The sequence below is a fragment of the Melozone crissalis genome, unplaced genomic scaffold (genome assembly GCF_028551555.1).
Source record: "Melozone crissalis strain CALT ecotype California unplaced genomic scaffold, PUWL_Pcris_2 ptg000424l_1, whole genome shotgun sequence".
Taxonomy (NCBI): Eukaryota; Metazoa; Chordata; class Aves; order Passeriformes; family Passerellidae; genus Melozone; species Melozone crissalis.
This window is the reverse complement of record NW_026536152.1, coordinates 207,067-233,555: the sequence shown is the minus strand read 5'-3', so window position 1 is coordinate 233,555 and position 26,489 is coordinate 207,067. Positions and strand designations below refer to the sequence as shown.

The 26,489-nt window shown below is 52.8% G+C and overlaps 1 protein-coding gene across 1 annotated transcript in view; it reads right to left on the bottom strand.

Moving 5' to 3' along the window:
* Window positions 1-869: 869 nt before the first annotated feature.
* Window positions 870-26,489, bottom strand: part of CDK18 (cyclin dependent kinase 18) — a 39,776-nt gene continuing 14,156 nt past the window's right edge. The window contains exons 2-16 of the mRNA XM_054294971.1: window positions 20,656-20,810; window positions 13,824-13,951; window positions 12,472-12,597; window positions 10,575-10,631; window positions 8,927-9,041; window positions 8,750-8,844; window positions 8,613-8,675; window positions 7,187-7,310; window positions 6,983-7,103; window positions 5,697-5,794; window positions 4,239-4,344; window positions 4,022-4,064; window positions 3,330-3,420; window positions 1,898-1,975; window positions 870-917 (exon numbers count right to left, since the gene is read on the bottom strand). Coding sequence (XP_054150946.1) covers window positions 883-917; window positions 1,898-1,975; window positions 3,330-3,420; window positions 4,022-4,064; window positions 4,239-4,344; window positions 5,697-5,794; window positions 6,983-7,103; window positions 7,187-7,310; window positions 8,613-8,675; window positions 8,750-8,844; window positions 8,927-9,041; window positions 10,575-10,631; window positions 12,472-12,597; window positions 13,824-13,951; window positions 20,656-20,779 — 1,404 coding nt within the window. The 5' untranslated portion in view covers window positions 20,780-20,810 and the 3' untranslated portion in view covers window positions 870-882. The remainder of the gene's footprint in view (window positions 918-1,897; window positions 1,976-3,329; window positions 3,421-4,021; window positions 4,065-4,238; window positions 4,345-5,696; window positions 5,795-6,982; window positions 7,104-7,186; window positions 7,311-8,612; window positions 8,676-8,749; window positions 8,845-8,926; window positions 9,042-10,574; window positions 10,632-12,471; window positions 12,598-13,823; window positions 13,952-20,655; window positions 20,811-26,489) is intronic.

Sequence of the window (26,489 nt, the reverse complement as noted above, 5' to 3'; positions counted from 1 at the left end):
GCTTTTCCCACTCCTGGGAATGTTGTCCTGGTTCCATGGGATTCTCCCAGCAATTTGCCTTGATCTTCAGCAGGAATTTTTGGATCTGGATGTGAATTTCTCCCCCGGGGGATGTGGGGTGGCTCAGCACCCCTGGAAATTCATTCCCAATCCCAGAGTTGGAAAACCTTGGGAAAATGCCTTTTAGTTCCATTTTTTCATCTTTTTTGTAAGGAAGAAGGAAAAAAAAAAAAAAATGCATTATTTTGTCCTGAATCTCCAAAATCCAAAGGAATTTTGCTGTTTGAATTGTGGGAATGGGAAAAGTGAGCAGGAAAACGGAGCAGAGACAGGGCAGGGATGTGCAGGGAGGGTTCCTCCAAATCTCGCAAATCCTCATTCCGAGTCCCCAAACGCCACAAATCCCCACTCTGAGCCCCCAAACCCCACAAATCCCCTTCCCAAAACCCTCCCAGGTGCCAGCAGCTCCTCCCTGGGGCTCCTCTCAGCGGGGACACCCCCAAACAAAGGGGGGACAATGCCCCAGGTCCGTGCAGGGGGGTTTGGGCGCTGCTGCCGGGGTTTGGGAGCTGCTGCCGGGGTTTTGGGGGTTTGGGAGCTGCTCCTGGAGTTTGGGAGCTGCTCCCGGGGTTTTGGGGGTTTGGGAGCTGCTCCCGGGGTTTTGGGGGTTTGGGCGCTGCTCCCGGGGATTTTGGGGTTTGGGAGCTGCTCCCGGGGATTTTGGGGTTTGGGAGCTGCTCCCGGGGTTTTGGGGGTTTGGGAGCTGCTCCCGGGGGTTTTGGGGTCCTGCTGGAGCCGGGAATTGTGCCCAGGGCCGGGTGGGAGCCGCTCCTTTCCAGCGTTTCCGTCTCCACGGCAGCCGGGGCGACGCCAAATCCCAGCTCAGAAGATGCTCTGCCTCCTGTTCTTGCCGCGGGCTGGGGAGGGGACACGGACAGGGGGGTCAGGTGTGCCCCAAGTGTGCCCAGGTGTGCCCCAAGTGTGCCCCAGATGTGCCCCAGGTGTGCCCAGGTGTGCCCAGGTGTGCCCCAGGCACTCCCTGTGCCAGGCCAGGCCGTGCCCAGCAGTCCTAATGTGGTCTCCCCAAAAACCAGAGGGTGCAGGGCAGCTTATCTGAGCAAAGGAGCATTTCCAGTAACTCCTGCCTGAGGCAAACCCCACAAATCCCCACCCTGAGGCCCCCAAACCCCCCAAACTCCCACCCTGAGGCCCCCAAACCTCACAAATCCCCACCCTGAGCACTCAAACCCCACAAATCCCCACCCTGAGGCCCCCAAACCTCACAAATCCCCACTCTGAGCCCCCAAACCCCACAAATCCCCACTCTGAGCCCCCAAACCCCACAAATCCCCACTCTGAGCCCCCCAAACCTCACAAATCCCCACTCTGAGCCCCCAAACCCCCCAAACTCCCACCCTGAGGCCCCCAAACCTCACAAATCCCCACTCTGAGCCCCCAAACCCCACAAATCCTCACTCTGGGGAGGGGATTCCGAGCCAGGGGCATTGCCAGCATCAGGGGAGGTGCCAGCCTGTGCCCATTCCCTGCCCATCCCCTGCCCATCCCTTCCCCATCCCATGCCCATCCCCTGCCCAGCCCTTGCCCAGCCTGTGCCCATTCCCTGCCCATTCCCTGCCCAGTCCTGCCCATCCCCTGCCCATTCCCTGCCCATCCCATGCCCATTCCCTGCCCATTCCCTGCCCATCCCATGCCCATTCCCTGCCCATTCCCTGCCCAGTCCTGCCCATCTCCTGCCCATTCCCTGCCCATTCCCTGCCCATTCCCTGCCCATTCCCTGCCCATTCCCTGCCCATCCCCTGCCCATTCCCTGCCCATCCCCTGCCCATCCCCTGCCCATTCCCTGCCCATCCCATGCCCATCCCATGCCCAGCCGTACCCGAGTGCTGGAAGGCCGAGCCGCGGTGCCCGGGGTCCTTCTGCAGCTGGATCTCCTTCAGGGAGAAGATGGAGGCGGCTGGGCAGAGAGGGCACAGACACAGGGTCAGGGCTGGCACAGGGGGCACCGCCACGGGGAGCTGCTGGCACCGCCCAGCCCGTCCCGTCCCACACAAATTATTTTTAATTTTATTTTTATTTTTATTTTTATTGTTGTAGTAGAAGTAGCATTTATGGTTACTATTATTATTATGCTATTATTATAATGACATTATTATTATTAATAATTTTTTAGTAGTAGTAGTAGTAGTATTTATGGTTGTTGTTATTATTATATTAGTAGTAGTGGTGTTCATTATTATTATTATTACTAGCATTATTAGTAATTATTATTATTATTAGTAGCAGCAGCAGCAGCATTTATGGGTATTGTTATTAGTAGTAGTATTAGTAGAATTAATGTTTTTATTATTTATTATTTTTATTTAATTACTATATTATTATCAGTAGTATTTATTGTTATAACTATAATTATAATATTATTAGTAGTAGTGCTTATTATTATTTTTATTAGTAGAAATATTAATATTATTAGCATTATTTGCAATTATGGTTCTTATTATTATAATATTATTAATAGCAGTAGCATTTATGAGTATTATTATTACTATTATAACTATTATTTTAATTTTTATTAGTAGTAGCATTTATGGTTCTTATTATAATTATAATATTATTAGTAGTAGCAGTGTTTATTATTATTACTTAGTAGTAGTAGTAGTAGTAATAATATAGTATTATTAGCATTATTGGTATTTAAGATTCTTCTTCTTATAATATTTGTTATTAGGAGTAGTAGCTATTATTACTATTATTATTATTATTATCATTACCATTATTCACTCCCACAGCCATCAGCCCCTGCCCCACCCTGCTGCAGAGACGCCCCTGAGGGAGCAGGGAGGTGCCTGCAGCCCCTGTTTTACCCTCTTTTACCCATTTTTACCCATTTTTGGGGGCACTCACTGTCAGGCAGGAGGTGCCTGCAGCCCCTGTTTTACCCCATTTTTACCCTTTTTACCCATTTTTACCCATTTTTGGGGGCACTCACTGTCAGGCAGGAGGTGCCTGCAGCCTGTTTTACCCATTTTTACCCATTTTTACCCATTTTTGGGGGCACTCACTGTCAGGCAGGAGGTGCCTGCAGCCTGTTTTACCCCATTTTTACCCTTTTTACCCATTTTTACCCATTTTTGGGGTCACTCACTATCAGGCAGGAGGTGCCTGCAGCCTGTTTTACCCCATTTTTACCCTTTTTACCCATTTTTACCCATTTTTGGGGTCACTCACTGTCAGGCAGGAGGTGCCTGCAGCCTGTTTTACCCCATTTTTACCCTTTTTACCCATTTTTACCCATTTTTGGGGGCACTCACTGTCAGGCAGGAGGTGCACGCGCTCTCCCAGGCTCCTGAAGTAGGGGTGCTGCAGGGCGGCCTCGGCTGAGATCCGGCCCTTGGCTCTGTACTGCACAACGCCCCAGAGAAAAACAGAAATACTCAGCTATGGCACACATCTGGGCACCTTTCTACATCCACACCACACATCTGGGCACCCCTGCACATCCACACCACACATCTGGGCACCTTTCTATATTTACGCCACACATCTGGGCGCCCTTGTACATTCAACTCGCACATCTGGGCACCTCTCAACATTTTTATCACCCATCTGGGCACCCCTGCACATTTACACCATAGATCTGGACACCTCTCTACATTTACACCACACATCTGGGCACCCCTGTACATTTATATCACACATCTGGACACCTGTCTACATTCACCTCACACATCTGGGCACCCCTGTACGTTTCCACCCCACATTTCCTCTCCACATTTATACACCTTTCTACGTTTATATCGCACGTCTGGGCCCCCCTGCCCACCCCAGCGGTGCCACCCGCCCGCCCCGTGGCACTGCCCTGCTCCAGGTGCCCCTTCCCTTCCCTTCCCTTCCCTTCCCTTCCCTTCCCTTCCCTTCCCTTCCCTTTTCCCCATTCCCATTTCCCCATTCCCATTTCCCCTTTTTTCCCCTTTCCCCTTTTTTCCCCTTTCCCAGCACCCACCAGCAGCAGATTTGTCAGCAGGTCGACGCCTTCCGAGTCCAGCCTGGGAGAGAGGGGAAACAAAACCAAAACTGCCCCAGGGCTGCACCCAGGAGGCTGCAACGACCACAGGGAGGAGGCACGAGTGGCACTGCAGCCTCGAAACGAGCCTGGGCTGCCCAGGCTGCCCCTTCCACCCCTCGAACCCCCCAATTTTCTCTGTCCTGCCCTGGGGTACCTTGGGGCGTGATTGATCAGGGGCTGGGCTCGGTACTGGCTGAAGTTGTAAGCCTTGAACTCCTCGTTGGACGTTATCCCAGGCCAGGTGTCCTCTGTGGGAGTTCCTGTGGGGGGACAAGGGACCTGCCACGGGCTCTGGGTGGGATGGAACCTCCAGGAGTGTGGGGCTGTCCCTGAGAGGGCACTGATGTGCCCAGGGGTGGCAGTGCCAGCAGGGAGCCGCTCATCCTTACACCCGTGCCAGCCTGGAGGGGCTGCGGGCAGCTTCTGTCCGTGCCAGCTGACCCTGGCCCAACCCAGCCATGTGTGCCCATGTCAGCCCAGCCCTGCCTGTTTCATCCCATCCCTTCTCACCCCATCCCATCCCTTTTCATTCCTGCCCATCTCATCCCACTCCACCCCATTCCTTTTCCCTCCTTCCCACCTCATCCCATCCCATCCCATCCCTGTTCATTCCTGTCCACCTCATCCCATCCTTGTTCCCTCCTTCCTATTGCATCCCACCTCATCCCTGTTGATCTCATTCCACCCCATCCCTGTTCCTTCCCTCCTTTCCTTTCCACCCCACCCCTTTTCCCTCCTTCCCACCCCATCCCAGTTCATCCCATCCCTTTTCCCTCCTTCCTACTGCATCGCACTTCATCCCTGCTCATTTGTCTCCACTCCATCCTATCCCTGTTCCCTTCTTCCCGCCCCATCCCTGTTCATTCCTGTCTATCCCATCCCATTATTCCATCCTATTATCCCATCCCATCCCATCCCATCCCTTTCCCCTCCTTCCTACTGCATCCCACCTCATCCCTGCTCATTCCATCCCACTCCACCCCTGCTCATTCCTGTCCATCCCATCCCTGTTCCCTCCTTCCTATCCCATGGATCCCATTCTATCCCATCCTATCCGACCCCATTATCCCATTTTCCCAGCCCGCTCCCATTCCCGTTCCTGCTCCCGCTCCCGGTGCGGTTCCCGCTCCCATTCCCGTTCCGTTCCCGTTCCCGGGCAGGCAGTGCCCCCGCGCGGAGAGCGGGCTCGGCGCTCGCTCCCGTTCCCGTTTCCCGTTCCCATTCCCGTTCCCAGTGCGGTTCCTGCTCCCGTTCCCGTTCCCGTTCCCGTTCCCGTTCCCATTCCGATTCCCGTTCCCATTCCCGTTCCCGGGCCGGCAGTGCCCCCGCGCGGGGAGCGGGTTCAGCGCACGGCGCTCGCTCCCGTTCCCGTTCCCGGTGCGGTTCCCAGTGCGGTTCCCGTTCCCGTTCCCATTCCCGTTCCCGGGCCGGCAGTGCCCCCGCGCGGGGAGCGGGCTCAGCGCACGGCGCTCGCTCCCGTTCCCGTTCCCGGTGCGGTTCCCAGTGCGGTTCCCGTTCCCATTCCCATTCCCATTCCCGTTCCCGTTCCCGTTCCCGTTCCCGGGCCGGCAGTGCCCCCGCGCGGGGAGCGGGCTCGGCGCTCGGCGCTCACCCAGCAGGCGGAAGATGAGGTGCAGCTCCTCCTTCACCGTGGAGCCGGGGAACATCGGCCGGCCCGTCACCATCTCGTAGTGGATGCAGCCGACGCCCCTGCAGGGCAGGGGACACCCGGGGGTCACAGGAGACACCCGGGGTCACGGGGGACAAAGGCCGCGGGTGGAGCGGGACCGGCTCCGGGAGGAGGAACCGCTCCCAGCGGGGTGGGGATGGCACGGAGCGACCCCGAATGCCAGGAGATGGGGAAACTGCAATGGGGACATGGGGACAGGGAAATCTGCTCTGGGAGAACCTGGGGACAGGGAAATCTGCTTTGGGAACAGGGAAATCTGCACTGGGAGAGCTCCGGGGACAGGGAAAATTGTTCTGGAAGAGCCCCAAACCCTCTGGTGTAAAAAGCCTCAGGGGACAGGGGAAACAGCTCTGGCAGAGCTCCAAGGACAGGGAAAACAGGTTTGGAAAAGCTCCCAAACCTCTGGTGTCAACAGACCCAGGGGACAGGGAAACTGTTCTGGGTGAGCCCCGAGGACATGGGGACAGGGAAATCTGCACGGGGAGAACCCCAAGGACAGGGAAACTGCGTTGGGAGAGCTCTGGGGACAGGGAAACTGTTCTGGGAGAGTTCTGGGGACATGGGGACAGGGAAATCTGCACTGGGAGAGCCCTAGGGACAGGGAAATCTGCAATGGGACAGCCTGGGGACAGGGAAACTATTCTGGGAGAGCCCTTGGGGCAGGGAAAATCTGCTCGGGGAGAGCCCCAAAACCTGTGATGAAAAAGCCTCAGGGGACAGGAGAAACAGCTCTGGGAGAGCCCCAAGGACAAGGAAACTGTTCTGGGAGAGCTCTGGGGACATGGGGACAGGGAAATCTGCACTGGGAGAGCCCTGGGATCATGGGAACAGGGAAATCTACACAGGGAGAGCTCTGGGGGCATGGGGACAGGGAAAAAGCTCTGGGAGAGCCCTGGGGACAGGGAAATCTGCACTGGGAGAGCCCCAAGGACATGGGGACAGGGAAACTGTTCTGAGAGAGCCTCAAGGGACAGGGAAATCTGCACTAGAAGAGCCCCAAACCCTCTGGTGTAAAAAGCCTCAGGGGACAGGTAAAACAGCTCTGGGAGAGCCCTGGGGACAGGGAAACTGTTCTAGAAGAGCCCTGGGGACAGCGCAAACAGCCCTGGGACAGCCCCCCACCCTCTGTGGTACCCAGCACGGTGAGGATGAGGATGGAAATGCCCAACCCCTCCTGGCGAGCCCCGGGCAGCTCGGTGGGTGCTCACCACATGTCGATGGGCGTGGAGTACTCGGTGGAGCCCAGCAGGACATCGGGGGGCCGGTACCACAGCGTCACCACCTCGTTGGAGTAGGTTTTTGTGGGGACAGACTTGGCCCTGGCTAGCCCTGAGGGCGGCAGGGACGCGCATCAAGGAGCTGCTCCCCCTTTTTATCCCAACCCTGCATCGCCCCCGGGGGGCTTCGCCTACCGAAATCAGCCAGCTTGAGCTCCCCCCGCTCGTTGATGAGCAGGTTCTGGGGTTTGAGGTCTCGGTGCAGGATTTTCCTGCCGTGGCAATAAGCCAGGCCACGGAGCAGCTGGAACATGAAGATCTGCGGGGAGGAGGAGAATTGTCACAGAGATATTTTATAAAAAAATCCTTTCATTAGGATTCTTCTCCTGAGAGGCTGAGAGGCCTCAGAAATGAAATAAAAACAATAATTGTCTGCTGCTGTGGAGTGCAACAGGTGCATCTTTGATTGGTCTCGTGTGATTATTTTTAATTAATGGCCAATCACAGGTCCTGCTGTGTTGGGACTCTGAGCAGTCACAAGATTTGATTGTCATTCCTTCCTTTTCCAGCCTTCTGATGTCTCCTTTCTCTTTTCCTTAGTATAGTTTTACTATGTCACTAATATAATATAATGTAATATAATGTAATATAATGTAATATAATATAATGTAATATAATGTAATATAATGTAATATAATGTAATATAATACTATATAATATAATATAATATAATATAATATAATATAATATAATATAATATAATATAATATAATATAATATAATATATCAGCCTTCTGAAACATGGAGTCAAGATTCTCTTCCTTTGTCCTGGGGACCCAAAAACACCACCATGGAGGAGGAGGAGGAGGAAGGTGCATTTAGGACTAAAACTCAACCTGCCTTGAGGAATTTGGATGTTGTGGGCAGGAAAGACCCCTTGGAACTGCGTTCTGGGAAAGGGTCACGGGATGGGATGAGTGAAATGTGAATGTGCAGTGATTTTATTTAGGGTGGAAACACTGGGGGAGCTCAGAAAGGGCAAAGGGAGCAGGAACTGAAGGGTGAGGGGATCTTCAGGCTCAGAAAAGGGAAAAGGAGCAAGGACTGGAGGGCGAAGGGATCTCCAGCCTCAAAATGGGCAAAAGGAGCAGGAACTGAAGGGATCTCCAATCTCAGAAAGCAGAAAAGGAGCAAGAACTGGAGGATGAAGGGATCTCCAGCCTCAGAAAGGGCAAAAGGAGCAGGAACTGGAGGGTGAGGGGATCTCCAGGCTCAGAAAGGGCAAAAGGAGCAGGAACTGGAGGGTGAGGGGATCTCCAGGCTCAGAAAGGGCAAAAGGAGCAGGAACTGGAGGGTGAGGGGATCTCCAGGCTCAGAAAGGGCAAAAGGAGCAGGAACTGGAGGGTGAGGGGATCTCCAGGCTCAGAAGGGGCAAAAGGAGCAGGAACTGGAGGGTGAGGGGATCTCCAGGCTCAGAAAGAGGAAAAGGAGCAGGAACTGAAGGGATCTCCAGCCTCAGAAAGGGCAAAAGGAGCAGCAAATTAAGGGTGAAGGGATCCCCAGCCCCAAACCCCCCCAGTCAGCACGAGGAGCAGGGCAGGGCTCCCCGCACGCCCCTCACCTTCACGTTGTGCACGCTCATCAGGTTGCCGCAGTTCTCCAGGTACTGCTTGAGGTCGTTGTCCTGCAGGGGCAAGGACGCGTCAGTCTCTGTCCCTCCCTCGCCCCCCCAGCCCCCGGAGGAGCCCCCAGACCCACCAGGTACTCGAAGACGAGGGTGAGGCAGCGCTCGGTGTGGATGATGTCGTGCAGGGTGACGATGTTGGCGTGCTTGAGGTTCTTCAGCAGGGACACTGCGGGGACAGGGGGGCTGAGCGGGGCCACAGCCACCCCAAATCCCTCTGGGAACCCAAGGGAACCCTCTCCCAGCCTCACCTTCCCGGATGGCCGTGCAGGGAGCGCCCTCCTCGTGCTCCAGGCGGATTTCCTTCAGCGCCACCAGGTTCTCTGTCAGCTTGCTGCGGCCCTTGAACACCGTGGCGTAGGTGCCCTGCGGACGCGGGGACATGGCGCAGACAGCTTGTCATGGAAAACCCTTTCCTTAGGATTTTTCTCTTCCTGAGAAGCTGAGAGGCCTCAGGAACGAAGTGTAAACATTGATTATGTGCTGCTGTGGGATGCAACAGGTGCATCTGGGATTGGTCTCGTGGATGTTTGTAATTAATGGCCAATCACAGTCAGCTGGCTTGGACAGAGAGCTGAGCCACAAACCTTTGTTATCATTCTTTCTTTTTCTATTCTATTCTTAGCCAGCCTTCTGATGAAACCTTTTCTTCTATTCTTTTAGTATAGTTTAAATGTAATATATATTATAAAATAAGAAATCAGCCTTCTGAAACATGGAGTCAGATCCTCATCTCTTCCCTCATCCTCGGATCCCTGTGAGCACCAGCACAGAGACATTCCCACTGAGAGGAATGCTGGATTTGTCTTTACAAACAAGGATTAATTCAATTTTGTAAAACCCCTCCTCTGCTCCCTGTCCCTTTGCCTCCATCTGTTTTTACAGCAACAATCAGGAAACATCCCCTGTATGAAAATAACGTGTATTCATTCAACTGGACCGAATCTTTCTGAACTTCCTCGTTTGCCGAGCAAATTATAATCAAGGAAAACAAAGGACATTTAAGGTCTGGCTGAATGGAGGCTCAGAACCCGCTGGAAATGATATTTTGGGTGAATTTGTGCTGGTTCCCACAGGTGGAACTAAAACAAAGCTGGGTAAAAGGTGCAGCTGCAAACCAGCAGCTCTGAGAGCAGTGGATCAAACTCTCTGTCATATTTGATGTAAAATCAGAGGTGAATCCACAACCTGGACGCTTCCAGTGTGAGAGGAATGACAGATTTGTCTTTCCAAACAAGCTGTGGGTAGATAAAACCAGCACTGAGAGATAAACAATGGGAAGGATTCCACTGCTTGATGAATGGTAAAAGGTATTTGATTTTACAAATAAAGTTTAGCTTTGCTGATAAATGAAATTGGATATTGAAAGGTGAAAGAAACAATGGGGAAAACTCCTAAATTCTGTAAGAATTAAAAATGAAAAGGGAGGGTTATAGGGGAATTAGAGGGTTAGGGAATATATGGAATATACAGGAGGATTAGAGGGGAAATCTCTGGTATCAGGTGTTTTGGGGAGTCTGAACCTCTCAATTACCTCAGAAATGGGGAATGAGAGAAGGGAAATGTGGGAAATTGGGATAAAAAGGAGGCTGAGTCCTCCAAAAATCTGAGAGACCCCAGGGGAATGCCCCATGGCCTCTCCCTTTATTGGAATAAAGTCAAAGGACTCCTCTGTCTCCCTTTTGGCCATAAATCTCTGATGTTTGTGGATTGATTTTCCTAACACCAGGGTGGCACAGCACTGGCGTGCCCAAAACATTTGGAGGAAGGACCATGTGAGGTGCCAGCACCAGGCCTGAGCTCCACAAGAAAAACTTGCTCTGGAAATTTCTGGATATTGACGATTTTTGCCCTTTGAATTTCATTGAATTCCTTCCAGGGGTGTCACAGATTACTCACCTCTCCCAGTTTGTCCAGTTTAATGTAGGTTTCCAGCTTCCCAAAGCCAATATCTGACTGTGAGAGAGAAAGGAAAACATCAGTGGGGAGGAGGGAACCTCATCCAGGCATGGTTCCACCTCCAGAGGGGTTTCCACGGACACTGAGCAGTGACAACTGGGATTTTTACTCCATTTGCAGTGAAAATTGGGATTTTTACTCCATTTGCTGCCCAAATGGGAAGGATTCCACTGATTGGTGCATGGAAAAAGATATCTGATTTTACAAATAAACTTCAGGTTTGCTGATAAATGAAATTAGACATTGAAAGATGAAAGACACAAATTGGGATTTTTACTCCATCTGCTGCCCAAACCCTCCGTGTATCCTGGGAAAAGCCGAGTCCTGAGCAGGGGGGCGAAGGTGCTGGAACAACCCCCAGAGCCACATTCCTTATTCATGAGGGGCTCATGAATATTAATGACACGTTGCCATGGCTTTGTTTTATTGCTCAGACAGCACAGGCAGGTGAATTCCAGCTCTCCATCCCTCCTCTTCCTCCTGAAGGGGCACCTCGTGTCCCAAAATGCCTCCTGAGCCCTGGCTGTGGTACCTGGGCGCCTCTGGTGTCTGCACAGGGAGATTTTTGCTCCTGGTTTGTTGCGCACAGAGTTTTTGTTCCCATTTCTGCTGCTGCAGCAGCAGAGGAAGGGAAATGCCAGCACTGGAGCCAAGGCTGATTCATTATTTATCCCCGTTTGCATTTGGGCTGAGCTGCAGGAGGGTTTCCCTCCCCTGCTTTGGGAGGGAGCCAGGCTGAGAGGGCAGCCAGGTGTGCACAGGGGAGGGAGGGAGGGGAAAATGGCCCAGCAGGGGCAGGTGGGGAAGGGAGAATCATGGAATCATGGAATTATTGAGGGTGGAAAATCCCTGTGGGATCATTGAGTCGAAGCTGTGCCCGATCCCCACCCTGAGCCCTCAGTGCCACCTCCAGGGCACACCTGCAGGGATGGGCGCTCCAAACCCCCCTGGGCAGCCCCTTCCGGCCCTTTCCATGAGGAAATTCCTGCTGATGTCCAACCTGAGCCTCCCCAGCCCAGCCTGAGGCCGTTCCCTCTCCTCCTGTCCCTGTTCCCTGGGATAAGATCCCAAATCCTCCCCGGCTGTGCCCTCCTGGCAGGAGCTGTGCAGAGCCAGAAATTCCCCCTGAGCCTCCTTTGCTCCAGGCTGAGCCCCTGCCCAGCTCCCTCAGGGCTCTCAAAACCCTCCCCAGCTCCCTCAGGACTCTCCAAACCCTTCCCAGCTCCTCCAAACCCTTCCCCAGCTCCCTCAACTCCTCCAAATCCTCTCTCAGGATTCTCCAAACCCTTCCCTGGTTCTCTCAGGACTCTCCATTCCCTTTCCCAGTTCCCTCAGTATTTCTCCAAACCCTTTCCAGGATTCTCCAGACCCTTCCCCAACTCCTTCAGGATTTTCCAAACCCTTACCCAGCTCCCTCAACTTCTCCAAATCCTCCCTCAGGACTCCCCAAACCCTTCCCTGGTTCTCTCAGGATTCTCCATTCCCTTTCCCAGCTCTCTCAGGACTCCCCAAACCCTTCCCTGGTTCTCTCAGGATTCTCCATTCCCTTCCCCAGCTCCCTCAGGACTCTCCAAACCCTTCCATGCTTCTCTCAGGACTCTCCAAACCCTTCCCTGGTTCTCTCAGGATTCTCTAGACTCTTCCCCAGCTCCCTCAGGACTCTCCAAACCCTTCCCAGGTCTCTCCAAACCCTTTCCCAGCTCTCCCAGCCCCTTCTGGTGCTGCCGGGGCTGAGCAGGAAGGGCTGGGACTGGGCAGGGACGTGAGGGGACCTCGGTGACAGTGAGGGGAGCTGGCACAGCAGGACAGGGGGACACCTCTGCTCGGTGCCACTCACGAGGGAGGCGCGGCGGGACATCCTGCTCAGGGGCTTGGGCAGCTCCAGGCTCTCCATCTGCAGCTTCTGCAGGAACTCGGGCGGCAGCCGGATGTCCATGGGCAGCGAGAGGCGCCTGCTGACGTCCTGCAGGAGGGGACACGGAGGTGACACGAGGAATTCCAAGGGGAAGAGCTCTGCCATTGATGTGGCAGTGTCACCGTCACGTTTTCTGGAAAATCCTCTTTGCCCAGGATTCTTCTCCTGGGAAGCTGAGAAGGCTCAGAGAAAAAGGAAAACAATAATTATCTGATTTGCTTCTGCTGTGTTTGGTCTTTGGAATGTGGCTGTGCATTGTTTACCCACAGGTGATTGTTTGATTGGTTTCATGTGAATTGGTTTTAATTAATGACCAATCAAAGCCAGCTGTGTTGGACTCTCTGGTCAGTCAAGGGTTTTTATTATTCGTTTTTTTCTGGACTTCTGATGTATCATTTGTCTATAGTTTAGTACAGTTCTAGTATAGAATTTCTTATAATTTCATAGGATTTCTTATAATTTCATAGAATAGAATAGAATAGAGTAGAATTAATGTAATATAATGTGATGTAAATATAATATAATATAATATAGTATAGTATAGTACAGTATAGTATAGTACAGTATAGTATAGTATAATAATATAATATAATATAATATAATATAATATAATATAATATAATATAATACATAATGTCTATATTATAAATATCATAACGTTATAAATAATATATATTATAAATATAATAAAATAATAAATTAGTCTTCTAAGAACATGAACTCAGATTCATCATTTCCTCACTGCCACGGGGAACCCCAAAAATCCCACATGGCAGCGCCACTCAAGGGAAGGGGGTGGTGGCACATGGTGGCAGTCACAGCAGAGGATGCCAGGGCTGGTGTGTGACACTGCCACGTCCCAGAGCACACCCAGCCCACGGGGAGGTGACACCCAGATGTCTCCATGTCCCCAGCACTCACCCAGCTATCCCCATGTCCCCTGTCCCCAGCACTCACCCAGCTGTCCCCATGTCCCCAGCACTCACCCAGCTGTCCCCCTGTCCCCAGCACTCACCCAGCTGTCCCCCTGTCCCCGTGTCCCCTGTCCCCAGCACTGACCCAGCTGTCCCCGTGTCCCCGTGTCCCCCTGTCCCCAGCACTGACCCAGCTGTCCCCATGTCCCCATGTCCCCAGCACTGACCCAGCTGTCCCTGTGTCCCCGTGTCCCCATGTCCCCAGCACTGACCCAGCTGTCCCCATGTCCCCGTGTCCCCTGTCCCCAGCACTGACCCAGCTGTCCCCATGTCCCCGTGTCCCCTGTCCCCAGCACTTGCCTCCATGGAGCAGCGCCGCTGGCCGTGGTTGCGGTAGCGCACGGCGCCCACCGGGGACCGGCCCTGTCCCTCGGTTGGGGACACGGGGCTGCCGTCAGCTGCCACCTCCCTGCCCAGCTGGGCCAGGTCTGGGGACGAGAGGAAAGCAGAGTGTGAAAAATGCGTGTATTTTATGATTGGCTTCTCGCAAATATTCAAATGAATATTGTATGTGTTGTGTTAGAAAGTGATGCTGTATTAATTCTCTTAAGTCGTGTGTTTTAGGTGATAAAATGTTAAAATAGAAACTGTGCTGTGTAGGATACGTTTTTAAAGAAAGGACTCGCAGCGAGACAGCAGGCACAGGACACCTGAATCTTTCAGAGAAAGAGAATTTATTGCTCCATTATCAGGAGAAACGAACTTCTTCCCGCCTCGAAGGCGCTGTCAGGATTCAGAGGAAGAAGTTGAAGATGACCAGAGAGAATCCTGTGTTTGAATGGAATTTATGCATCATGTGTGAGGTGTATGAATGTGCAACAGGCTGTTGCTTTTAAGGGTTAATCCTTGGTTAACGTGGGGCCTTTTTGGGGCTCGCGCTGCCCAGAAAAGGTAGCCAGACATCCATAACTCTTTGTATTTATTGTCTCGTATTGTCCTAATTCAATTCGTCCAAATTTTTATTACTCTAATTGTATTACTATTTTTATAACCATTTTATTGCTATTAAACTTTTAAAATTTTAAAAACAAGTGATTGGTGTTTTTCACAAGAGGAGCACCAAGGAGTGAGGGCGGGACAGGGATGCTCTGGGGAATCTCTTCTTCCTTCTCTGAGGCCAGAGGGAATTCTGAGTTTTGCTCTGGATTCCTGGGGCATCACCACCCTCAGCATTCCCAGAGCACACCCTGCCTGCTGTGACAGAAATCCCAAATGCAAATCACTAAAAAGTGCTCTGCCACTTTTAGCACCCCTTGCTTTGGGCCTTCCTTTTTATTGGAATAAATGCTGAAATCACTTTTAATAAATAAATAAATCAGTAAATAAATAAATAAGTGCTGAAATCACTTTTAGTAAATAAAAATTGTCAAAATCACTTTTAGTACCCCCTACTTTGGGCCTTTCTTTTTTTAGAATAATGATATGATATGATATGATGTAATGTAATGTAATGTAATGTAATGTAATGTAATATAATATAATATAATATAATATAATATAATATGTAACATAATGTAATATAGTATAATATGATTTGATATAATGCAATATAATGTAATGTAATGTAATGTAATATAGTGTAATATGATATGATGTAATGTAATGTAATGTAATGTAATGTAATGTAATATAATATAATATAATATAATATATGATTATAATATAATATATATCATAAAATAATAAATCAGCCTTCAACATGGAGTCAAGATTCCCATCTCTTCCCTGTCCTGGCACACCTGTGAACACCCCCACAGGGATTTTTCCTCCCCAGAGCAGTGAAAATCCCACGGGGGTGCCCCAGGCTGAGCCCCATCCCTGTCCCTGTCCATGCCCAGTCCTGTCCCTGCCCTGCCCCTGTCTCTCTCCCTGTCCCTGTCCCTGTCCCTGCCCTGTCCCTGTCCTGTCCCTGCCCTGTCCCTGTCCCTCTCCCTGTCCCTGCCCTGTCCCCGTCCCTGCCCTGTCCATGCCCTGTCCCTGCCCTGTCCCTGTCCCTCTCCCTGTCCCTGCCCTGTCCCTGTCCATGCCCTGTCCCTGCCCTGTCCCTGTCCCTGCCCTGTCCCTGCCCCTGCCCCTGTCCCTGTCCCTGTCCCTGTCTCTCTCCCTGTCCCTGTCCCTGCCCTGTCCCTGCCCCTGCCCCTGTCTCTCTCCCTGTCCCTGCCCTGTCCCTGTCCCTGCCCTGTCCCTGCCCCTGCCCCTGTCTCTCTCCCTGTCCCTGTCCCTATCCCTGTCCCTGCCCTGTCCCTGTCCCTGCCCTGTCCCTGTCCCTGTCCCTGCCCTGTCCTGTCCCTGTCCCTCTCCCTGTCCCTGCCCCTGCCCTGTCCCTGTCCCTGTCCCTGCCCTGTCCTGTCCTGCCCCTGTCTCTCTCCCTGTCCCTGTCCCTGCCCTGTCCCTGTCCCTGCCCTGTCCCTGCCCCTGTCCCTGTCCCTGTCCCTGTCCTCGTCCCTATCCCTGTCCCTGCCCTGTCCCTGTCCCCGGGCTCGGGGACAATCCCGGCTGCTGCGGGGATGATCTCATGGCTGCAGAGGGAGGGAGGCAGGGCTGGATTTCCAGGGCTGCCGAGCAGGGCTGGGCCCTGGCTGCGGTTTGCCGGGCTGATGGATGAGAGCTGGCAGGGCAGTGACCTGGCAAGGGCCGTGGGTTTGTGCCACGGGCACAGGGAGGGCAGCGCTGGGTGCCCAGCCCACGCCTCCCCCAGCGCTTCGGAGGGGCTGAAACGGCGCCAGGGTGTGGAGAGCCTGGTTCAAACATGGCTTAAAGAAAAAGGCCGCGAAGGTATACAGCTGATGGAAAAGTAAAAGGCAGCTGTAAAGCAGCAGTTCCCAGGCTTGATTCTGTAAATAATTAGGTTCTCAAGCACATTTTTTATAAACACCAAGATTCTCAGACAGTCTTCTCATAACAGGTAAACATTCTGTCCTTGGCTGCTCTGGGAACAGATATGAAGGTTTTGAGAACTTTTCATATCACGGTGAGAACACTGGTCTTGGTTTCAATAAACAAACCACAGGTATTGTAAAACAAAAGGAGGGGTTTGAGTTTTCTCTGTAGCCTATCGTGAGCTCGAATTTTGCAATATGCATGAAGTTAATTAACACTGTTATAAAAGGTGACTGATTTGATCAATAAATTGGAGTCGATGCTGATCAACAAAGATGGGTCGTCTCCCTTCGCTCTCAACACCAGGGCTTTGTAAAACCCCTCCTCTGCTCCCTGCCCATTCCCCTCCATCTGCTCCCTGCCCATTCCCCTCCATCTGCTTTCACAGCAGCAACCAGGAAACGTCCCCTGAGTTAACCGCAGGTATGAGAATAATGTGGATTCATTCAACTGGACCGAATCTTTCTGAACTTCCTCGTTTGCCAAGCAAATTATAATCAAGGAAAGCAAAGGATATTTAAGGTCTGGCTGAATGGAGGCTGAGAACCCGCTGGAAATGATATTTTGGGTGAATTTGTGCTGGTTGCCACAGGTGGAACAAAAACAAAGCTGGGTAAAAGGTGCAGCCTGCAAACCAGCAGCTCTGAGAGCAGTGGATCAGAGACAATCTCTGGCATCAGGTGTTTCAGGAACCTCTCAGGTACCTCAGAAAATGGGGAAAAACCCCTAAATTCTGTAAGAAATAAAAATGAAAGGAAAGGACATTTAAGGTCTGGGTGAATGGAGGATGACCAACCCACTGGAAATGATATTTTGGGTGAATTTGTGCTCGTTCCCAAAGGTGAAACTAAAACAAAGCTGGGTAAAAGGTGCAGCTGCAAACCAGCAGCTCTGATCCAAACTCTTTGCCATATTTGATGTAAAATCAGAGGTGAATCCACAACCTGGACACTCCAGTGTGAGAGGAATGGAGGATTTGTGTTTCCAAACAAGCTGTGGGTCTCCTGGTAGATAAAACCAGGAGATAAACAAATGAGAGTTAAAAAAAATGAGAGATAAACAATGGGAAGGATTGCACTGATTGGTGAATAGGAAAAGAGATTTTGCTTTTAAAATAAACTTCAGGTTTGATGATCAATGAAATTGGACACTGAAAGGTGAAAAAACAATGGGGAAAACCTCTAAATTCTGCAAGAATTAAAAATGAAAAGGGAAGGCTGTACATTAGAGGGGAATCTCTGGTAGTATCAGGTGTATTGGGAAGTGTGAACCTCTCAGGTATGTCAGCCAATGGGGAAAAACCCATAAATTCTGTAAGAATTAAAAATGAAAAGGAACATTTAAGGTCTGGCTGAATGGAGGCTGAGAACCCGCTGGAAATGATATTTTGGGTGAATTTGTGCTGGTTGCCACAGGTGGAACAAAACCAAAGCTGGGTAGGAGGTGCAGCTGCAAACCAGCAGCTCTGAGAGCAGTGGATCAAACTCTCTGTCATATCTGATGTAAAATCAGAGGTGAATCCACAACCTGGACGCTTCCAGTGTGAGAGGAATGACAGATTTGTATTTCCAAATAAGCTGTGAGCTTGCAGGACCTTGCAGAGTGAAGCTGTGAGCTTGCAGGACCTTGGTGTGAAGCTGTGGGCTTGCAGGACCTTGGTGTGAAGCTGCGAGCTTGCAGGACCTTGCAGGACCTTGCAGGGCGCAGCTGTGGGCGGGCAGAATTCCCTGACAGGGAAGGAACGAGGCTGCTGCTGTATCAAAGGAAGGGGAGCAGACACAGCAGCCCTTTTTATAAATACATTTATACATTTCAACTCCTCCTCTGCCCAAACAAGCTTTGATCTCCCAAGGAAAGGGGCCAGGACCCTCCTCTGCCTGCCTGCCTTGCAACTTTGAATTTTTTTCTGAGTGTGAATTTGAACTTTGAATTCCTTTGCTGAGTGTGAATTAAAGCTTTGAATTTCTCTGCTGAGTGTGAATCAGAATTTTGAATTTTTTTCTGAGTGTGAATTTGAACTTTGAATTTCTTTGCCTCCTCTCCAGGCTTGGTTTCTTCGCCCTCCTTCCTCCCCCTCATCATCATTTCCTCAGGGCCTGGTGCTCCCGAGGTCAGAGCTGGCTCTGGTTTGTCCCTTTCCAGCCCAAACACTGAATTTTGGGAGGGCACAGCAGGCTGGGGGTGTTTGGGGGGTGCTGCTGGATGCCCCCAAACCCACCCAGCCCTGATCCCTCTGTAAAACCTGACTCAGGCTGCACCAAGGTGACATTGCTGGTGACAGCATGTGTCCAGGCTGGAAAGCTGTTTGATTTTCCAGCCTGGAAAAAGAAAAACAAAACCCAAACCTGTTTTTCCTCCTTTTATCAGCATCTGTGGGGCTGAGGTGGTGAGAAGGAGGGGATGGGGAGGATGGAGCTGGGGATTTCTCAGCAGATGGGGCGGCTTTGTCCCCTGCCTGTCCCCTCACAGGAGCCAGAGCAGCTCTGGAGCAGGAATGGGAGGAGTTTTGGGGTCCCTTCCAACCCAAACCTTCCCTGATTTTGTGATTCTGGCACTCAGAGCCACCCAGGTTTGGGATTTGCAGCCAGGGATTTCTGAGGCTGGAGGGAAAAGAGGGGAAACCAAACCCCAGGCAATTCCCTGAGGAAAGGAGAGCCCAGGTGTTGGTCCCTGCTGGCATCTGCCCCTGTCCCTGGAGCCAGGAGCACCTGAGCTGGCCCCGGCTGTCACCAGGGTGGGCTCTGGACCATGGGGACACGGAGAGCCCAGGGACAGCTCCAGGGATCCTGCCAGGAAGGGAAAAGCTGCAGCCCCGAGCGAGCTCCAGCACCCTGGGCAGCCAGGCTGGCACGGCCGGGCCCTCCCTGCTGGTGCCAGGCACTGACACCAGGGCTCAGCCCCTCAGAGAGGGCAAACAGAGCCTGAGCGGGAGCTGGGGGCACGGGGCGGGCCGGGCTGTGGCACAGCTGGCAGGAGGCAGCGTGGCATGGCTGGGATTTACCTGGTGCGAGCCAGGCCTCGCTCTGCCCGGCTCCCTGAGCCCAGCCTGGCTGTGCCCAGCTCCCCAAGCTCTGCCAGGCTCTGCCCAGCTCTCTGAGCCCATCATGGCTCTGCCCGGTGCCCCAAGCCCTGCCCAGGCTCTGCCCAGCTTCCCAAGAGCTCTGCCCAGCTCTCCCCCAGGCTTTGCCCAGCTCCCCAAGCTCTGCCCAGCCCTGCCAGGCTCTGCCCGGCTCCCTGAGCCCAGCCCAGCTCTGCCTGGCTCCCCAGGACCAGCCTGGCTCCCCAGGCTCTGCCCAGTTCCTCAGGCTCTGCCCAGCTCTCTGAGAAATTCCTGTCAGGGAAGGAGCTGAGGGCTGAGGACAAGCACAATCCCATAAATCCTATAAATCCCCAATTTGGGATCCTGTATCCATATGGGACAGGGCAAAGCCCAGCCCAGCTCTGCCCGGCTCTGCCCAACTCCCCAAGCTCTGTCTGGCCCTGCCCAGCTCTGCCCGAGCACGGCTGCCCAGGCTGGGCTGCTCCCAGCGCCTGCAGCGTCCCCAGCCTGCCCTGAGCCTGCCCCAGCCTGCACCTGTGCCCGGGCTGGGATTTAACCCCTCATCTGCCTGAGATGTGCCCCAGCCTGCCCTGGGGGCTGTGTTGGCACAGGGGATGTGCCCAGGTTTGGATTTAACCCTTCATCTCCCCGGGCCCTGCCCTGACCTTTGCCTGCACAGGGGCTGTGCCCTGATTTGGATTTAACCCCTCATCTGCCTGAGATGTGCCCCAGCCTGCCCTGGGGGCTGTGTTGGCACAGGGGATGTGCCCAGGTTGGGATTTAACCCTTCATCTCCCTGGGCCCTGCCCCAGCCTGCCCTGGGGGCTGTGTTGGCACAGGGGATGTGCCCAGGTTGGGATTTAACCCTTCATCTCCCTGCATGCTCAAAGCCAACGCAGAGGGAGGGGCAAAAGCTCCTCCAGCGAGCCCCCAGGACAGAACAGCCCCCTTGGCTTTGGGAACACCAGCCTGGAGCCCCCACAGGGGTCACCCCCCTCTTCTGGGGAGATCCCACACCTTCCCACTCTCCACCTTAACCACAGCTCCCCATTTTGTGCAAATTCCTGTCCCTCCCATCGGCCTTTCCTGGTGAAGGATAAATCTCTGTGCAGCTTTAACGCCGAGGTGTCGCTCACACAGAACAAGGGGCAGACACTTCCACAAACCCCGAGGGTTCCTGGGGAGGCTCTCACCCAGCCCAGGGCTCCTCACCTTCGTTCCTCTGGTTGTTGAGCTGGTTGAACTGCTCCGTGAACTCCGTCAGGGACTCCTCGATGGTCTCCGTGCGCGGCACCGAGAGCGAAAATCTCCTCTTGAAGTTTTTCATCTTGTTCATCTTCCCTCGAGCTGCCAGGGATGGCAGAGCCCTGCAGGGGAAGGGGACAGCAGGCTCAGGGGGATGGACAGCACCAGGATGGGCCCCCAGCCCCAAGGCTGCTGCTCTTTGGGGTTGGTAATGTCCTGACGCAAATTTCTACCCCACAGCTGCTGCTCTTTGGGGTTGGCAGCATTCTGATCCGAATTTCCACCCCACAACTGCTGCTCTTTGGGGTTGGCAGAATCCTGACCCCAATTTCTACCCCACAGCTGCTGCTTTTTGGGGTTGGCAATGTCCTGACCCCAATTCCCACCCCATAGTTGCTGTTCTTTGGGGTTGGCAGCATCCTGATCTGAATTTCTACCCCACAACTCCTGCTTTTTGGGGTTGGTTCCATCCCAGCTCCATCCCAGCTCCGGTGCCTCCTCCCGCCGGGCGTCAGAATCGCCTTAACCGCAGATGAGATTAAGGCAATGAAACCCTTAAAGGAAGAAAACCCTCGGGGCACGGAGCCGGCCCCGGGCGCGGCTTTGCCTTTCCTGCTTCGGCTCTTGCCAGGACCCGGCTGGAAGCGCTGCCAGTGTGGGGTTTGGGTTCCAGCCCCGCTGCAATTCCTCCTGCCCAGCACGGATCCAGCACTCCCTGGATTTACAGACACGAAATCCCAGAATCTCAGACCGGTTTGATTGGAGGGACCTTGGGAATCATCTCACGCCATCCCCTGTCCCAGGTTGCTCCAGACCCCGTCCAACCCGGCTTTGGACACTGCCAGGGATGGCACATCAGTGTCCCACCCCCCTTCCAGCCTCAGGCCTGAGCAGGTCTGGGTCTGTCCCTCTCCTCTTCCCAGCCCCAGCAGTGTGGGGATGCTCCTCCTGCATCCCTCACCCTCTGGACACTCCATCCTCCCTGCCAGGAGATTTTCCATGAACAGGCCTGGATTCTAACACTCTCAGCCCCCAGCCCAATCTGAAGAGCTCAATCACCCCTTGGTACCAAACAGACCCCACAACTTCTAAGAGATGATTTTCCCAACAAGGAACATCACTTTCCTGCACATCCCATGTCTGGAGCAGCTCAGCCTCTTCCTCCTGGGTGTCCCCACTCCAGCTCTCCCCTGGATGTCCCCAGAGCCTCCTCAGGTTTATCAGCACCACCCTGGGTTCTAACACTGCTCTCAGCCCTTGGTACCAGACCCCAGAACATTTCAGGGATGATTTTCCCAACAAGAAGCGGCTCTTTCTTGCACATCCCATGTCTGGAGCAGATCAGCCCCTTCCCCCTGGGTGTCCCCACTCCTGCTCTCCCCTGGATGTCCCCAGATCCTCCTCAGGTTTATCAGCACCACCTTGGGTTCTTAATGGTGCTGTCAGCCCAATCTGAACCAAATCAACCAAATCTGAAGAGCACAATCACCCCTTGGTGAAACAGACCCCAAAACTTCTCAGGGATGATTTTTTCCCCACAAGGAGCAGCTCAGCCTCTTCCTCCTGGGTGTCCCCACTCCAGCTCTTCCCTGGTTGTACCCAGAGCCCCCCCAGCTTTATCAGCACCACCTTGGGCTCTTAATGCTGTTCTCAGTCCCCAGCCCAGTCTGAAGAGCTCAATCACCCCTTGGTACCAAACAGATCCCAGAACTTCTCAGGGATGATTTTCCCAACAAGGAGTGGCTCAGCCCTTTCCTTCTGGATGTCCCCACTCCAGCTCTTCCCTGGTTGTCCCCAGAGTCCCCCAGGTTTATCAGCACCACCCTGGGTTCTAACACTGCTCTCAGCCCTTGGTACCAGACCCCAGAACATTTCAGGGATGATTTTCCCAACAAGAAGCGGCTCTTTCTTGCACATCCCATGTCTGGAGCAGATCAGCCCCTTCCCCCTGGGTGTCCCCACTCCTGCTCTCCCCTGGCTGTCCCCAGATCCTCCTCAGGTTTATCAGCACCACCTTGGGTTCTTAATGGTGCTGTCAGCCCAATCTGAACCAAATCAACCAAATCTGAAGAGCACAATCCCCCCTTGGTGAAACAGACCCCAAAACTTCTCAGGGATGATTTTTTCCCCACAAGGAGCAGCTCAGCCCTTCCTCCTGAGTGTCTCCTCTTCCTCCTGGGCGTCCCCACTCCAGCTCTCCCCTGGCTGTCCCCAGACCCCCCCAGCCCCCTCCCATGTTTATCAGCACGGCCCCAGGGCGATCGCATCGTTCCAGACCGATCTCACACCGCATCCCCGTCGCCAGGACAACAGCGGCACCGCCCAGCCCGGCGTGCCCGCATGTGAACGCTTTAAAGGATGATCCCCCAGCAATGTAAACACTCGGCTGGGCGCCTGCCAGGCTCTGCGGTGAGGCACGGCACCCTGCAGCGGGTGAATCCCCTGAAAATCCCGGGAATTCACTGAAAATGCCGGGAATTCGCTGAAAATCCCGGCGATTCCCTGCCGCCGCTCAGCTCCCACCTTGCTGAGCATGAAGGCTCGGCCGTGCCTGGATTCGGGGGGTTTGCCGGGGGTGGGAAGGGAGGCGGGAGGGTTGGAGACACCCCCATTCCAGTTTCAGGGTTTCAGCCATTGGAATGTTTTCCCAGCGCTGCTGGAACGTGCTCGGACACAGTGAGGATGCTCTGGGTTCCAAAGGAGATTGAGGAGATCCAGAAGTGAATCCAGCTCCTGGTCCTGCACTGGGGACAAAATCCCAGCCTGGCAGGGGCTGGAATGGGATAAACAGGACATCAAGCAGGATTTTGGGATCTTGGGAAGGTGCTTGGCTGAGCAATTCCTGCTTTGATCATCCCCCATGGAGCTGATCCATAACCTCCTTTGATCTTTTGGTCAGGACCAAATCTGGGTCGGGAAAGACGCAGAAAACAGAAAAACACTCGAGTGAATGAGGAAAATGAGGAGAAGTGGTGTCTCCATCCATAACCTCCTTTGATCCTTTGGTCAGGACCAAATCTGGGTCGGGAAAGATGCAGGGAACAGAAAAGACACTCAGGTAAATGATGAAGATGAGGAGAAGTGCTGCCTCCATCTTCTTTCCCCTCCCCAAAAAGCTGTGGATGGTTTACAGGGAATCAGCTCCTCGCTGCCACAAAACTGCTCCACAAATCCAAATCCTTCCTGCAGGAATGCCAGCAGCTCTAAATATAAACCTGGGAGAGGAGAGGAGCGGAGAGAAGGGTAAAAATAGCCCCGGGCTGGCTGCAGCCTCTCCTGCCACGCCCGAGCCTCTCCCCGCTCCTGTCTCGCCTCCTCGGGTTCATTTTTCCAGCTACACCTGGAGCTGCTCGGAGTTCACGTTAAAGATGGGATTTATGGGATCCCAAAGCTGGGATTTATGGGATTGCGATGTGGGATTTATGGGATTGTGCTTGTCCTCAGCCCTTGGCTCCTTCCCTGACAGGAATTCTCCTTCCCCAACAGGATTTTGCCCTATCCCATACAGATACAGGATCCCAAAGCTGGGATTTATGGGATTGTGAGCTGGGATTTATGGGCTTGTGCTTGTCCTCACCCCTTGGCTCCTTCCCTGAGAGGAATTCTCCTTCTCTGACAGGAATCTGCCCTGTCCCATATGGATACAGGATCCCAAAGCTGGGATTTATGGGATTTATGGAACTGTGCTTGCTCTCAGCCTGACAGGAACTCACCCTGTCCCATATGGATACAGGATCCCAAAGTTGGGATTTATGGGATCCCAAAGCTGGGATTTATGGGATTGTCCTTGTCCTCAGCCCTCAGTTCCTTCCCTGACAGGAATTTACCCTGTCCCATATGGATGCAGGATCCCAAAGCTGGGATTTATGGGATTGTGAGCTGGGATTTATGGGTTTGTGCTTGTCCTCAGCCCTTGGCTCCTCCCTGAGAGGAATTCTCCTTCCCTGACAGGAATCTGCCCTGTCCCATATGGATACAGGATCCCAAAACTGGGATTTATGGGATTGTGAGCTGGGATTTATGGGCTTGTGCTTGTCCTCAGCCCTTGGCTCCTTCCCTGAAAGGAATTCACCCTGTCCCATACGAAATCCATACAGGATCTCAAAACTGGGTTCCAGGGGGAATTTAGGGTCAGGATGGGGCAGGAAATGTGGGGTTCCAGGGGGAATTTAGGGTCCAGCCAGGAAATGTGGGGTGCCCCACAACCCCCCAGGGGTTCCAGGAGCTTCACGCACTCTCCAGCCACATTCCTTGTGTGATAAAAAAATCCCTTTTCACAGCTGCTCTCCCAGCATGGATTTCAAAGGAAGAACTCCTAGCGACCGCCTCTCGTTTTGTTTAATTTTGTTTTAATTTTGTTTAATTTTATTGGGGTTCCCCCCCCCCCCCCCCCCCCCCCTCAGCGTGCTAAAGGAAGCGTTTATTGACTTTCCGAGGGGAAGTGACACTTGTTAAGCACAGCCGTGACATCACTTTGGGTTTTACGGCCTGGCAGGATCCCTGGATGCTGCCGGGGACGCAGAGCCAGCCGGATAATTAACAGCAGGCAGCAACATGACACGAGGGGAAGGAGCAGCTTCACACAGCAATGAGGAATTTAGGCATAAAAAATGAAATCACCCTGCTTGGAAGCCGGCCAAAAACCAGGATTAAAACCAGCAGGGCGAGTGATCTGCGTTTACTGGAACTGGGGTGGAGGGTAAATACCCGGCTGGAGCACTTCAAAGAGCCCCAAAGGTGAATCCCAGCAGGAAAACTCCTCACAAGGAGTTAAGGATCCTTTAGATGCTGCTGCCTTCAAGGCTGTGTCCGGAAATCACCTTTGAGCTGTTCTGCATGGGAATGGATTTCTCCTGAGTGAGAAATTACAAATTCCCTGAATTTACAGATTCCCTGCTCTGGAATTCCCGAGCCAGGTATTTTAGGCATCACCAGGGTATGGAGCTGTCCCCTCCCTCCTCCAGCAAAGCTTTGCGGCACTAATTATTTACCTCAAAAATTATCAATTCTCTGTTTTTTTCCCCGTATATTTTACCAGATTTCTGCCCCCATTTCCCAGCTGAAAGAGAGGAAGGCTCGGAGGGAAAAGTTTGCTTGTTTTAAACCGTTTTTTGTTTTGTTTTGTTTATTTATTTATTTCTTAATCCCCGGAGAGATTACCAGTGGTGTTTTTACAAGGCAAACTGAAAAGCCCTATTCAGCACTCCTGGCTATGAGGCGGCATCGATTCACTCCGGCAAGGCCCGGAGAAATGGGGGAATTCTGCTCCTCCTCGTGGAGCTTTTATTTGCTCAGCAAACACGGCAATCCTGCAACGCTGTGTGTGGCTGCAGGGCCCAACCGACCCCGCTGGAATTCACAGAATTCACAGAATTCACAGAATCACTGGGTTGGAAGAGAACTTAAAGATCATCGAGTCCAACCCAGCCCCAGCACCTCAGCTAAACCCTGGCACCCAGTGCCACATCCAGGCTTTGTTAAACTCACCCAGGGATGGGGACTCCACCACCTCCTCAGTCCCTGGGAATTCCCGAAATTCACAGAATTCCCAGAATCACAGAATTTCCAGGGTGGAGGAGACCTCAAAGATCATCAAATCCAACACAGCCCCAGGACCTCACTAAACCCTGGCACCCAGTGCCACATCCAGGCTTGTTTTAAACTCACCCAGGGATGGGGACTCCACCATCTCCCCAGTCCCTGGGAATTCCCAAAATTCCCTGAATTCCCTGAATTCACAGAATCACTGGGTTGGGAGAGACCTTCAAGATCATCCAGTTCATCCCAGTCCCAACAGCTCA